The sequence below is a fragment of the Scyliorhinus canicula genome, chromosome 13, assembly GCF_902713615.1.
Source record: "Scyliorhinus canicula chromosome 13, sScyCan1.1, whole genome shotgun sequence".
In the NCBI taxonomy this organism is placed as follows: domain Eukaryota; kingdom Metazoa; phylum Chordata; class Chondrichthyes; order Carcharhiniformes; family Scyliorhinidae; genus Scyliorhinus; species Scyliorhinus canicula.
Window position 1 is genome coordinate 33390276 of NC_052158.1, and position 15493 is coordinate 33405768.

A 15493-nucleotide genomic window follows, 5' to 3' on the forward strand; every position below is an offset into this window, starting at 1 on the left:
AGTCGGACCAATGTCGCCGTGAAAATTTGCGCCGCCCGCTATTCTCCAACCCGTCATGAGTGCGGAGAATCGCGCCCCTCTTTTCTGCTCATGAACTGTCGCCAAATTGATGTCGAGAACCCGCTGCATTCTCTGTGGAGAATGGCAAAGTTAGCATTTTCTCTGCTTCAGGTGCAAACCTGGCTAACATTAATCTCTTTTGGCTTCTCGCCATTCTGTGAGTTGCAAACTATTCAACACTAAATTTTCAAGTCTCCCTGTCAGTGATATTTCTACATTTGAAGAAAACGACTCCATAATCTTTTTCACTATCCCATCATCCATGGCAACGCAGAACACCCCGACCGTTTCTCCAAGTACTAATATTAACTGTTTATTGCGGACCACAACCACCTTTCCTCTGAGAAACAAAGGGCAATATTAACACCTGCGTTACAAAAATGATACTAGAACCATCTTTTAGAGTTTAAGGAATCTTAAAGGCTTTTGACTGTGGCGTATGAACAGCTAGATGCTCAAATGTAAAGATCTGTCACTTGTTCAATTACAAGAATTGCATCTCCCCTTTTATCCTTACGAATGGCCACACAGGTCTTAAGCCAGGTAGACTACAGTACAGCTCACACGATCCTCGTCATTCACCCTAAATCCGAAGACACGGGGTGGAACTTTCCCGCCCAAAATGGCAAAGTGTCATTTTTGGCGTGAATATCGGTACAACTCTCACTGGTCCCAGTGGCTTGATCAGGATTCCCACTTTGCAGCTGATGCGTCTATTCGTCCAGGCTCCTGAACACTTTAGTGAAGGAAACATTGCATTTTAACGCCTCCACAGTAGGTTGATCTCATTCAATCCCGGATGATGGCCAAGATGACCAGCTTCCAGATTTACGGAGAGGTCCTCACTCGACTGCTGGATGCTGTGAAGGAAGGGCGGGCCACAATGCTTTCACTGGTTGGCAGGACGCTCTCCAGAAAGGTCACCAATCCCGCTTGGGAGACGGTGGAAGCAACTCTCATTACCTGACCAAGATCGTGGTGGCTCTATGCACCAAATGAAGAACGAATGACCCACAATGATGTTCAAATATTAGTGATCCTTGCCTCCACTTGGCACTCCACCATTCTGCCAACATGCGTACTGTCACCTTGAACAGAAATGCAACCACCTCGCAGGTTACCAGCACCAGACACAACAACATCCTTCAATCTCCTGCCCATTCCATGCCCAGGGCACTGCCCATCAGAACCTCTCCCTGCTTAAGCATATTAACCACACAGGCTACGTGTTATCGACCCTTTATCACCAGGTGTCCGGCCCACATTATCATCTATTGTGTCCCTTCAGGAGCAAGTAGCCCACAACCCCAGAGAGAGAATGTGAGTCCATTCGACAAGAGGTTCATGAAGTGAGAAAGGGAGGGCGAGGAGCAGGCCTGTAGAAATAACAACAATTGTCTGCGACAGAAAAGCGATAAACCATTGCACCTCCATCGAGATGACAAGTCTCAAGTAAGTTTTTTGCTGTCCAAACTCTTTACCAGCCTAAGTTCTAAAGCGGTGTTGCTTGACTTTCAGGAACAACAACCGATGAATCCCGCCCATCAATTTACAGCGCCCCAGGTCACCGCCGACATCACCTCGTGGGAGATCTCCGAGAAGGACACGGATGGCACACCACCGCAATCACCCATATCATCTATCATTGCACAGACAAAAGCTTCGGTGGGCGATCTTAGCAGAACCACACCTGCATCTCAACATACTGCACGACAGATAGAGAAAAGAACGTCTCAGTGATCAGGCAGTCGGAGTTCCAGGACAAAGTTTTGCTCCAGCTAGGTGCCATGTTCTGCAAAGTCCGTCTCTCAGCTGCTTCAGATGCAAAGGTAATGCTTGGAATACCAGAAGGGATTGCCATCGACATTCCTATGACTTCCAGTTCGAATGGAGGTGTCCCAAAACCTCAAGTCGCAGACGATGTTGCCAACAGTGTGTAACTGGGCAAACACTACAATGGTGGTGTATGCAGTGTATAGCATGGGGAAAGGCACTATGCCATAACTAGAAAACTTCGAAGCATGGCTCAGTCACTGACAGCAATGGATGTTTCAACGTCATTCATGACAAAGAAAATGCATTACCTTACTGATGTTTTCATAAACTACATAAATATATCAACCGACAGCAGTATATACATGTTCGTAATGAACGTATCATGAAAGTAGTACATGCATGCAAGTATAATTCTCCAGCTGCCCACCCTCAATTTCTACTTTGTATATTAAGCAAACATGCTTAATGTTCTCTTATTTCATATTTTTTTATTCTGTGCTGCCGAAATAAATCGCCATTCGAGTCAATTCTAAAGTTAATAAATACATGGGCTCATAAGGTATAGGAGCGTAATTAGGCCATTTAGCTCTTCTCTGCCTTTTGATCATGACTGATCTCATCTTGGCCTTAGGTACACAGTCCCGTCCGTTCCCCATAACCCTTCAACCCATAACCAATTAAAAATCTCTCGAACTCCTGCACTAAATTACTGTTCCAGTGTCTACTGAACTCTGCGGTCGCGATTTCCCCAGATAACAACCCTTTTGGAGAAGTAGTTTCTCCTCATCTCCGTTTTAAATGTGTTACCTATTATCCTCCGACTATGCCCTCTCGTTCCAGAAGGCCTCACAGGAGGAAACATCCTCTCCCTTACTTTATCCAGACGTAATATCATATTGTATACCTCATTTTGATCACCCCTCATTCTTCTAAACTCTTGAAGTATAGGCCTAAATTGTTCAATGTCTCTTCATACGACACACCCCTTATCTTGGAATCAACTCAGTGAAACTCTTCTGAACTGTGTTCGATGCTACTATATCTTTCCTCAAATAAGCGGACCAAATCTGCACAAAACTCCAGGTGTGGTCTCACCAATGCCTTGCATTGCAACATCACTTCTTTAACTTTATACTCTATTCCTTTATTTTGGGCTATACATTCCAACATTCTATTCACTTCCTTTATTATCTGCTGTACCTGCATGCTAGTTTTATAAAACTCATGAACAAGGCCCATCAGATCGCACTGCAATGGAGCATCGAATAGTCTCTCCCCATTTAGATAATACGTTGCCTTCTGATTTTCCCGAACAAGATGCATGACACCACAATTAACCACTTTCTGCCATATTTCGGCCCACTCGCCCGCCCTACCTCTCCCCATTTATAAAGATATTTCATTGTAACTTATGGCCCCAACTATATTTAGTCTCCAAATGTGAACCTTGTATGCCTGTTTTCAAGTAGTTTGTAAATATTTTAAATGGCTGGGCCCAAGAACCAAACCCGATGGCAACCTATAATCTTTCTATTCAGAAAAATACCCATTTATCCCGGCACTCTGTGTTCTGTCCGTCAGTCAGTCGGCTAAACAAGCTACTAAATCACCCATCATCCCATGTGATCTTACCTTGTGAATTAACCTTCTGTGCGGCGGCAACTAATCAAACGCCTTCTGGAAGTTCAGATATACTACATCGTCAGGATTCCTATTATCCACTTTGATTATGACATCTTGGAAGAACTAGAGCAAATTAGTCATGCATTATTTGTCCATCACAAAACCATACTGAATCTGATGATAGCGCTCTGACCTTTCAAATATTCTGATGTTGCTTCCTTGATGTTTGAATATATCAATTTCCCAACACTATTGACTCTCAGGTTTCATCTTCCATGGGGAAAAGGGTCAGTTCTCTGCCTGTCTTTCCTTTTATGTACTTGTAGAAGCTTTTGCTTCCATTTTTGGTATTGTGGGCTTATTTTCTTTCATAATTTACCTTAGCTCGTTTTATTACTTTTTTAGCACCCCTTTGTTTCTGTCTGAAATGTTCCCAATCTTCCAGCCTGCCGCTGGCCTTTGTAATATGGAATACCTTCGTTTTTGTCTTTATAATGTCATTGGTCTCCTTGTTTATGTTTGGATGTTTTTTTACCCCTCGTCCCATCTTTCTTTCCATCTTTCTTCCTCATTGGAATATGTTTTAATTGTGAGGAATTGAGTATCTTCTTTGCTCATCAGCTGTCCTTCCTGCCCACTCCCCTCGAGCCCAACCTCTCCTCATGCTTAAGTAATTTCCTTCGTTTAATTCCAGAATGTATGTTTGGGACTTCACTCTCGCCCCCAAAATGATTTTGAATGCTACAAAACTACGACCATTACTCCCGAGAAGACACTTAACCATGAACATCTGAATTAATCCCTCCTCATTATCCAATCCCAAGTCATGGGTAGCCTGTTCCCTGGGCGGTTCCCAACATACTGTTCCAACAAACACTCTCTAAAACATTCAACGGACTCTGCCTATAGGCGACTCTTGCCAATTTGATTCTTCCATTCGATGTCCATATTTAAAGCACCCATTATTATTGACGTACATTTTTTTATGCATCTGCAGCATTTCCTGGTTTGTACTGCTCCCCACTGTAGAATTACTGATGGAGAACTATGGATTACTACTACCAAGGACATGTTTCCCTTTTCTATTTCCTATTTGTACCCAGACCTATTCCACGTCTTGTTCTCCAGTGCTTATTTCAGCTCTCATTGCAGCACTAATCCCTTTCCTCACCAACAGGGCTATGCCATCTCTTTTTCCTTTCAGTCTATCTTTCCGAGGTACTATGTACTCATTGATATTCAAGTCCCTGACCTGATCTCCCTTTGATCATGTTTCAGTAAACAACACCAAATAATACACCTTTGTTTCTATTTGTGTCGTTAACTGATTGGGTTTGCTGTGATGCTTCATGCATATGGATTTAAAGATATTAAATTTATTCCACGGTTAAATCTCACTGATCTTTTATAATTCCTTGATGCATAAAGACATTCACACATTGTCTTCCTCATCTTTATTTTCTGTTAACCATCTGCCACATTTCTAGCCTGTACCCTTACCTCCTCCCTTGATTCGGGTTTTGTAATTTCCCATACAACTAAATCACTCTCTCCCCCGATCCCCCCCCCCCCCCCCCCCCCCCCCCCCCCCCCCACTCAGTTTATGTCCATATCAGCAGCACTCGTTAATCGGTTCACGAGGTTTCTGGTCCCATGCTTCAGATTAAGACCGTCCGATCGGAACAGAACCCTCTACCCCAGTACTGAGGAATCTTATGAATTAGTGTAATACTAGATTTTAAAGACATCCACTGTAAATCCACTTACACTTTTTGTTTCCTAATCCATCCAAATGTTCCTGGAATCATTCCGCGACCTTAAGGGTCATTCACTTCACTGTGCGATTAAAACTCTCTGATACCCACTTCGATTTCCTCTCAGTAATCCAGCTATTACCCAAAGTTCAAAGTGTAACAGTGATGTTCCATTGGCTTTGGGGTTAGTAACTCCACAATTACTATCGTCCCACTTGAGTGTGGACTCCCTAATTAAAGACGAGGCTCACTGCTGCCTTCTTAGCTGGCTATAAAACATTAGAAGACCTCCTGGTTTCTCAGAGTGCACTGCCATATGTCTTTGGATCGACACGGATTGCTTTCGCTCAAAATTTCCTCAGATTGTACCTTCCCCTTTGTTCTCATTAACAATATTTCGAATCTGAGTGCGAGCTCCCACCAGCATTTTGTCCAGCGAATGATAAAGATACTGCTCTGTTTTGCTTTAAGCACAGGCCGGACTAACATTCATCACATTTTTCCATCTACATTTTTCCTTTGTGACCTGAAAACCACAAAAGAAGAAAACTGCAACTTTCTATCTCTGACATTTAAATCGGTTCATTTTCAGTTCAGATTCATTCATCGGATGTGGCTGTCTCTGGCTTGGCAGGAATTTATTGCCAATCACGAATTGTCCTTCAGAATGTGGTGTTGAGCTACGTTCTTAAACCGCTGCGTTACATGTAGTGTCCTGGCACCCACAGTGCTGTCAGGGAGGGAATTGCAGGATATTAACCCAGCAACAGTGAAGGAGCGTCAATATATCCAAGTCAGGATGGTGTGGTGAGTGACTTAGAGGGAAACCTCCAGTGGTGGTGTTCCAAACAATCCGCTGCACTTGTTCTTTCAGATGGTAATGGTCCTGGGTTTTACAAGTGCCTCTTGTAGATGGTTCACATTGCTGCTACTATTTATTGGTGGTTGAATGAGTGAATGTCTGTGAAAGTAGTCCCTAGAAAGTTGTTTTTTTTCGGATTGTGTCAAGTAATTTGGAGGTACACCACTCCAGACAACTGAAGTGTATGCTTTCACACTACAGCCTTTTGAATTGTGCATGGTGAGGAGTCAGTATGTGAGTTAGTCCCATGACAATTCCTCTCCTCTGACCGGCCCTTGAAGTCACAGTTCAGTCACTAAAATTTAGACAAGTAATAGAATGTTTTGTTTTTACTACGTTCGTGGGATGTCTGAATTAATTGCTTAGTCCTGTGGGCATTTAAGAGCAAACTACTTTGCTATAGCACGGGAACCACATGATAACCATACCAGGAGAGGATACTGATTACCTTCGTTTATGTGTGACCCAGATTTTTGTTTTTTACAACACTCAACAATAGTTTCAGTGTCACAATTAGATGTTTAATTCCACATTTTTATTTCACCTCCTGGCGTGTGGGATTCTACCCGAGACCTCCTGAGCCGCTGCGTCTCTGAATTACCAGCCACGTGACCGCAGCACTGTGCCACTGGCTCCCTTTGGTGGCTGGATTGAAGACAGAGGATAAAAGCAATGGTCACGATTTAATACACAGAATATTCGAATTTGGGAAGTGGTTCCCTATTAGATGTGGGAAGTGCAGCTGCAAGGTGGCGTGGTGTTTAACCCTGCTGCCTCACGGCGCCGAGGACGAGATTTCAATCCCGGCCCCCTCCACACTGTCCGTGTGGAATTTGCACATTCTCCCCGTGTCTGGGTAGGTCTGTGCCTCACAACTCAAAGATGTGTAGGTTAGCCGGATTGGACACACGTTGCCCCTTAATTGGAATATTTTTTTTCTAAAATGGGGAAAGTCTGCAACTAATTCCGAAAAATGCTTTCGTCCTCCCCAAGGCAACGGGATATATCTTAGCCCTGTCTCCAAATAGAAATATGAGTTAGGCATTGCTGACTATTGCGACATTCCGTTTTAGATTTTAACAAAAAGAAGAACCGTTTACGACCTTGATATAATTGTCATAATTATGCATTTCAGAGGGCTTAAATTATTTTGATTCTGGACATGGCAAGTTATGTTTGCATTTAAATTTAACGCTCTGTTACCTCCGTCTCAATAACAGATTTTGATGGCACCTCATTCGCCCCGAATCCATTATCACCCAGCCCCTAAAGCCGGGGAGACTGCAGCCCAGATACTTTGATCATTGGCCGGCGGTAGGAAAGGGGAATCCTGCTGTTGACAAGAAATAAGCGACTGGGGGTCTGGAAAACCCCCACCCCAAATGTTGATACAAAATGAGCATGATTACCTTTCTTTTCATTTCTGACTTTATAGATATGAAACAAACGATAATCCGTAGGATAGCTCTTTGGGCTCGATACTCCGGTCTTCCAGCCGCGTTTTTCTCGGTTGCACGGCGTTCGCTGGTGGAGGGATTCTCTCTTCCTGCGGCCTGTCAATTTCCCATTGAAACCAACCCACGCCTGCGGGAAAGCCACTGACTAGGGTGAGCTGCTTGAGGGAAAGGTGAACTGCTTCACGAGTTCAGTCCCCAACCCGAGCTAAAACTTACAACTTCCACTTTTAAGCGATCTTCCAGAATATACGAACACATATTGATCTTTGTTCAACTTCATCTGGCAATCATTTTACCATTTTGCGAGTTTATTAATGTCCGTCTGTAATTTGCTGAAGATGTGTTGTGTATTCACTAATCCTGCCTCTCTGTAGAATAAGCCTTCACTCGCGCCTTCATCCTTCTGTCTTGAAACCAGGCAACAGTCTTCTCAGTTAGTTTCCCGTAAATTCCATATTATCTGAGCTGATTTAGAATTATATTGTCTTTGTTATTCACTTTGGGGGATGTGGGTGTCACTGGCTAGCCCCAGTATTTATTACCCATCCTTATTTTCCCTTGAGAAGATGGTGGTGAGTTATCTGCCTGAACCGCTCCAGTCCCTGCGCCGCAGCTACACTCATAATGCTGGTAGCGAGCGAGATCAAGGATTTTAACTCAGAGACAGTGAAGGGATAGCTGCATATTTACAAATCTGTTGAGAGTCTTGGAGGGAAACTTCAGTTAGTTGTTTTCCCATGTATCTCCTTACCTTGCCTTCTGGACCGTTGTGGTTGTTGGTTTGAAAGGTGCTGCATTAGGGGCCTTTGGGAGCTCCTGCAGTGCATATTGTCCATGGTACACAAAGCTCTTCCTCAGGGTGGTGGTGAAATTAAATATTTATGGAAAGGTTGCCAATCAAGCGGGCTGATTTGTCCTGAATGCTGGGGAGCTTCTTCAGCTTTATTTGTGCTGCACTCCACCAACGAAGTCGTGATTATTCCATCAAACGCCTGACATGTGCGCTGTTGATAATGCACAGGTTCTGCGGAGTCAGGCGGTTTGTTCTTTCATTTCATATTTGGGGCAGAATTCCGAGCCTCTGGCCTGCTCTTGTAGTAACATTATTTATACAGTTTGTCCACTTCATTTTCTGCTCAATGTTAACTCCGAGGATGTGTATTCTGCGAGACGTCTCGAAGATCTTGAAAATTCATGTACTGCATTACTATGGTCTAATCTACCCGTTACCTCGTTCCCAAAAAAAATTAACGTGGATGAAGCGTGGACAGTTTCCTCTTTGAACTCCATGCTGGCGATTCATTAGAACATTGGGTAAATGTGTTGAAGCCGGCCACTCGGCCCATGCAGCCTCTGTGATCTTCTACTTCAATGTTTTTTCCTGCACTATTTCCATATCCCTTGATATATCATATGTAGAACATACAATGCAGAAGGAGGTCATTCGGCCCAACGAGTCTGCAGCGACCCACTTAAGCCCTCACTTCAACCCTTTCCCCGTAACCCAAAAAACCCTCCTTTTGTCACAAAGAACAATTCATCATGGCCAATCCACCTAACTTGCATGTCTTTGGACTATGGGAGGAAACCGGAGCACCCGGAGAAAACCCACGCAGACAAGGGGAGAATGTGCAGACTCTACACAGAGAGTGACCCAGCGGGGAATCGAACCTGCGACCCTGGCCAGATAATATTTTGGGCAGATCCCATCAGGCCCGGTACACTTATCACCTCAATGCTTTTCAGGAAGCCCAATTTTCGGTCATACAAGTCGTTGAAGTAGCCATTTGCAGTGGGAAAACATTTTGCAGACAGTGATCATAACATTATTAGATTCAAGATGCTTATGGAAAAAGACAAATATGGGTCTGAGATCAACGTTCTAACATGGGGGAAGGCTGATTTTAATAAGATCAGACATGATATTGCTCGAGTGGACATGGGGCAGACACGTTTAGGTAAATCTGTGAAAGATCAGTGGGATGCATTCAAGAAGGTAAGAAGGAGAGTGCAGTGCAAACATGTTCCAATCAAGAAAAAGAGCAAGACCAACAAATCCAGTGAACCATGGATATCTTTGGATATAGTGCATTGGATAATGAGAAAAAGGGTGGCTGAAGGCAGATATCGAGGACTCAAAACGACAGAAGCCCCAGAGGCGTATAGAGTGTGCAAGAGGGAACCTAAAAAGGGAATTAGCAGAACAAAAAAGGGACGTGGATGGATGCTGGCAGATAAAATTACGGAAAATCCTGAGCGGTTTTACAAGTATTAAGGGAAAAAGTAAAACTAGGGAAAGAGGAGAGCCGTATAGGGACCACAGTAGTCATTTCTGTGTGCAGACGGAGGATGCAGGTAGGTGTGTCAGTGTTCTCTCGTGAGAGGGACAGTGTGGGCAAACAAATCAGGGAGAAGGAGTGAAATAAAATTAAATAGATTGAGATAGAAAGATAGGAGGTTATAGGTGCACTTGCAGGCTTAAAAGTAGACTAATATCCAGAGTCAAAATAAATGTATCCCAAGCTGCTGAATGAGGCAAGGGAGGAAGTAGCAGGTATGCTGGCAATACTTTTCAGTTCACTTCTAGCTATATGTGATGTCCCCGGGGGTTGGAAAATAGTCAATGACTACCATTATTTCAGAAGGGAGGAAGGAAAATCCACGAAACTACAGGCCGTTTAGTCTAAGCTCAGTGGTGAGGAAACGATTGGAAACAATTTTGGGAGTCAGAGTTATTCGGGGATATATGAAGGATAGTCAGCATGGTTTTGATAAGGGGATCTGATCAACTTGACTGAGTTTATCGAAGTGCTGACCAGTGTGCAGATGAGGGACATGCATTTGATGCATTCTCTGTGGACTTCAGAAAGGCTTTTTATAATGTCCCACATGGGAGATTCATAGCTAAAGTAAGAGCCCATGCGATCCAAGGAAATTTGGCAAATTGCAAGCAAGATTTGCTGAGTGGCAGGAAGCAGAGGGTGATGGTCGAGGGGTGTTATTTTCTGACTGGAAGTCATGGTTTCGCAGGCATCAGTGTTTGGCCCTTGCTGTTTGTCGTTGACATAAATGATTTAGATATGAATGTAGCAGGGTCGATCAGTAAGCTTCTGCATGAACCGAAAGTGTGTGCAGTGGTAAATAGTGAGGGGAATAACCGTCGATTACAGGAGGATATAGACGGGCTGGTCAGATGGACTGATCAGCGGCAAATTGAATTCAATCCAGATAAGTGTGCGGTGATTCTTTTGGGCAGGACAAACAAAGAAAGGGAATGCACGATAAGAGACAGGACCTTGGGAAGCACGGAGTTTCACATGGTGTGCATGTTCACGGGTCCCTTACGGCAGTGGAGCAGTCGGATGAAGTGGTTAAGAAGACAGATGCGAGACTTGCCTTTATTTACTGGGACATCAAGTTTAATAACAGGGAGGGTTTGGAATTGTTTAAAAAGATGGTTAGGCCAAAGTTAGAGTATTGTTTGCAGTATCAGAGTCCACACTATAGGCAATGTGATAGTACGGGAAAGGGTGCAGAGGAGATTTACCAGGATATTGCCTGGGCTGGAGAATGTTTGCTATGAAGTGAGATTGGACAGCTTTGGAGTGTTTTCCTCGGAGTAGAAGAGACTGCGGGGTCGTGATTGAGATGTATAAAATTATGAGAGGCATAAATAGAATGGACAGGAACAGACGTTTTGCTTTGGTGAAGGGGTCTCTAACTCGGAGGTATAGATTTAACCTAAGGCCAGGAGGTTTGGAGGGGATCTGAGGAAACATCTTTTCAGCAAGAGGGTAGTGAGTTTGGAATTCGCTATCTGAGAGTTTGGTAGAGGCCAAGATCCTCATAACATTTAACAGGTATTGAGATGTTTACTTGCAATCCTAGGTCACACAAGGCCGAAGGATCTTGTCGTAGCTGTACGATTCTATGACTCAATGCCTCATCCTTTTTGTTATCGATATGACCCAGATAATCTATACACTCGGCTCATCATCCATGAATTCCTCCTCTTTGGTGAAGATGTATGCAAAGTATTCATTTTGTACCTTGCCCATTTCCTCTGGCTCCGCACAGAATCATAGAATCATACAATTTACGTTGCAGAAGTATGCCATTATGCCCATCGAGTCTTGACCGGCCATTGGAAAGTGCACCTGACTTGAACCAACACCTCGTAACTCAATAACCCCGCCTAATCTTTTTTGACACTGAGGACAATTTAGCATGGCCAAACCACCTAACCTGCTCCTCTTTGGACTGTGGGAGGAAACGGGAGTACGCGGAGGAAAGGCAGACACAGGGAGAACGTGCAGACTCCGCAGAGTGACCCAAGCCAGGAATCTAACCTGGGATCCTGGAGCTCTGAAGCAACAGTGCTAACTACTATGCTACCGTGCTGTGGTACCGTGCTGCCCCCCTCCTCTCCTCTGTCCTGCATACCCTCTTGATGTTTCCATACCTACAAAATATTTTCGGATTCATCTGCCTTGTTAGACTGCTTGCATTAAACGAAATACTGTCAAATCTTGCCGACTTAACTGGTCTCGACAGTCTATGCCGTCCTGAATCAGTTCACGTTTCTTCAAATTTTGGCTGTGCGTCTATCCGTGCTGCGCCTTCTTTCAGAATCACGGTGCTTGGCAGTGAACATGGGCAGTTGGATTTAAAAAACACAGTGGAAGAAAGCAAGATTGGGGGTTTTCTGTGTCAATTTTGTTTAATCAATGAAGAAATGTGGAAGTCCAGCATTTACTGGTCATCCCTAAATTGCCATGAGAAGGTGGCAGTGAGACGCCTTATTTTCCAGCTGCAGCTCGTGTGGTGTAGCTACACGAATAGTGATGTTTGGAAGGGCTGTCAGGATTATGGCCCAGCGACAGTGACGCACTGTGATGTAGTTCCAAGTAAGAACGCTGTATAGATTGTAGGGGAACAAGAAAATGTTTCCATGTGCCTTCTGCCTTGTACTTCTAGATGTAGGGCCTGTGATTGTGTAATGTTCTGCCGAAGGAGTTTTATTGTGTTGCAGCAGTGTGGACTGTAGATCGTACATACTGCTGCTACTGTGCGACGGTGGTAGATGAGTGGCTGCTTGTGGATGGGGTGGCAATCAACGAGGCTGATTTTCCCTGGATAGCATTGGGATTCCTGAGATTTTTTGGAGTTACACTCATTCAGTCAAGTGGAGTGTATTTTATCACATTCCTTACTTGCGCAGTGTACATCGTGGGCATGCTTTCTGGAGCCATGAATGAGTTATTTGCCGCAGGATTCCCGCCGTCTCTCCTGCACTAGTAGTCGCAGTATGTATATTAGTCCAGCGACTTTTCTGATCAATGGTAACCACCCCGCCAGGGTGTTGATAGTGGGGGATTAATTGAGGGTAATTTCATTGAATGCAAAGGGAAAATGTTAGATTACATTGTTGGAGATGGTTATTTCTTGGCACGTGCATTGCACGAATATTACTTTTAACCTGTCAAGAAACGTCTAAATATTGTGCAAGTCTTATTGTGCTTGGAATGGGCTTGTACAGTATCCGAGGAAGGGTGGATTGTGCTGAGTATTGTGCACTCAGTCGAGAGCATAACGAGTTTCTGACTTTGAGGGCAGGAATGGCACTGGTGAAGAAGCCGCAGATGTTTGGATATTGCAGTTTATCTTGTGTAGCCACTGCAATAATGTCAAGGAGATGAGATAACTCGCCTCCAACAACCACAGGCGACTTGGCTTGTGCTATGTGTGACTCCAACCAACGTTTTCTCCCTGGTTCCCATTGACTCCAGATTTGCTAATGCTCCTCGATGCTACCTTTTGTCAAAAGTAACATTGATGACAAGGGCAGTCACTCTCATCTTCCTCTTATGTTCAGATCTATTGTCCGTGCGTGAGTCAAGGTTATAATGAAGGCAACGGTAAGTACTTCTGTTGGAGCCCAAATATTGCACCTTCATTGAATTCAATTCAATATTCTGCCGATATTGCATTTAACAGATGGCAAATAATGTGCATAACAGCAATATTACTTACACACATTTTTGGATACGCATTATGAAATTATCCATCAATGTGAACATCGTGTTCACAAAATTCTGCTTGCACCTATGTTTATCCCTTTCCACCAATACTGTTGTATTCACACAGGAGAAGATGCCTGAACGTTTTTTTGAAGGTGGGATTACACAGTGCGTAGCATGCTGGGTTAATCGTGCTGTTGATGTAAGCGACCCAGAATCCAATAGTCCAGAGTGTGCTGGGGATACAGATTGAACAGAAGGTGTTAATGAGCACCGTTACAAAGTATGGGCTCCAGGTGATGATAAATGCCAGAAGAATAGCCAGAATGGTCCGAGTAACTTTCTCCCCTCGAGATACAGCTCCCTTGTTCTTCTTCTTCACAGGGACATTGGCCATTGTAATAATCTTATTGTCTTTTCCGTTCTCTTTGTCATTTCTGTTCCTGCTGTTGAGGCCTGACACTCTTCTTTCACTGCGCCCACAGTCGCTACATTTCTGAAATTCCCTAACTATTTTTAAGATAGAGAATTTGGAGTTATCCATTCTGAAATGGCTTTGAATGTCAGAAACATACACGCTCTCTTGTACCGTCCCTCCATCCTTTTGCTCTGATTGTACCACATCGCAGAAGGTTGACTCATTGGAGAGTTCCTTCTCATTTCCTTGACAACAATTTTTAATAATTGCTTCACCAGTTGTTTTCTCATTTTGCATTTTGACATTTGCCAATACGTTGGGAACATTGAATGTGTTCCAATTATTCCGTTTCATTATTTTGCCCTTCACCTGACTGTGAGGGACTGTGCACTTGCTTGACCCAGTCTCCTTATTATCATCCTGTATACGACTTTTGCTCGCATGAGATATTTGCACATATAAAATCACCATGATAATAACAGGGAGATAGAAAGCAGCTACTGCAGTGCCAAAGGTTACAACTGGATTTGAGAACAACTGAACATAACACTCACCCTCACCAACTGTGCGCTTCCCTACGATGAACGGCCAGAAGATAATGGCAGGGGCCCACATGATAAACGACAGAACCCAAACAGCAGCGATCATTAATCCTGCCACTTTTGCTGTTCTCCTTAGGGGGTAGCTGAGGGGCTTTGTCACACAGAAGTAGCGGTCAAAGCTGATGACCAGGAGGTTCATGCCAGAGGCATTACTGGCAACATAATCTACAGAAAGCCACAAATCGCATATTACTGGGCCCAACGGCCAGTAGCCACTAACGGTGTAAATTGTGAATATATTCATGGAGAACACACCAATAATCAAATCAGCACAGGCCAAACTGAAAAGAAAGTAGTTGTTAATAGTTTGTAAATGTCTGTTTAGTTTTATGGAAACGATTACCAGAATGTTTCCAAAAATTGTCACCAGGCTTAATGATCCTGTCACAATCACGATGAAGACCATTTCGAGGGGTTTGTAAGGACTCTCTATTTCAGCATCAAACACACCTGTTAGATTGTTGAGAGATTCAGTTGTATCTGTTGAGTTTTCCATAATTTCCTACTTATTTGTAGTGAGAACTGACGAGGCCTAAACAGAGAAAATGAAATAATATATAAGCTACATATTTCAGATGTATTGACTTGAAAAATGAACAAATGGTCAACAATTAAAGATCTACCGCAAGAACATGAAAAACTATCTTCTCTTACAGGTTTTAATATCTTTGCTCGGAAAAACTCGGTTTAATTAGGAATGGTCTCATAGGCCACTTAATGTAGACTTTATTATGAATTAATATTAATTACTTGCGTTAAACGTGTCTCACGGCGCTTTCGGTTCAATCGTCCATTTTTTGTGCGTGAAGGAGCTTCGTTCTCAGCAAACAATTAATGGTTCAGGCTAGAATTACATTTACCCATTTATGTTCATATATCCAGGCGACACATTCAGTGTAAACACTTAAAATCCCAATCACC

The 15493-nt window shown here is 43.5% G+C and overlaps 1 protein-coding gene across 1 annotated transcript; it reads right to left on the reverse strand.

Moving 5' to 3' along the window:
* Positions 1–13643: 13643 nt before the first annotated feature.
* On the reverse strand, positions 13644–15068 carry LOC119975545 (muscarinic acetylcholine receptor M2-like). The gene has a single exon (XM_038815334.1). The coding sequence runs from the start codon at positions 15066–15068 to the stop codon at positions 13644–13646; it is 1425 nt and encodes a 474-aa protein (XP_038671262.1).
* Between the last annotated feature and the right edge of the window lie 425 nt (positions 15069–15493).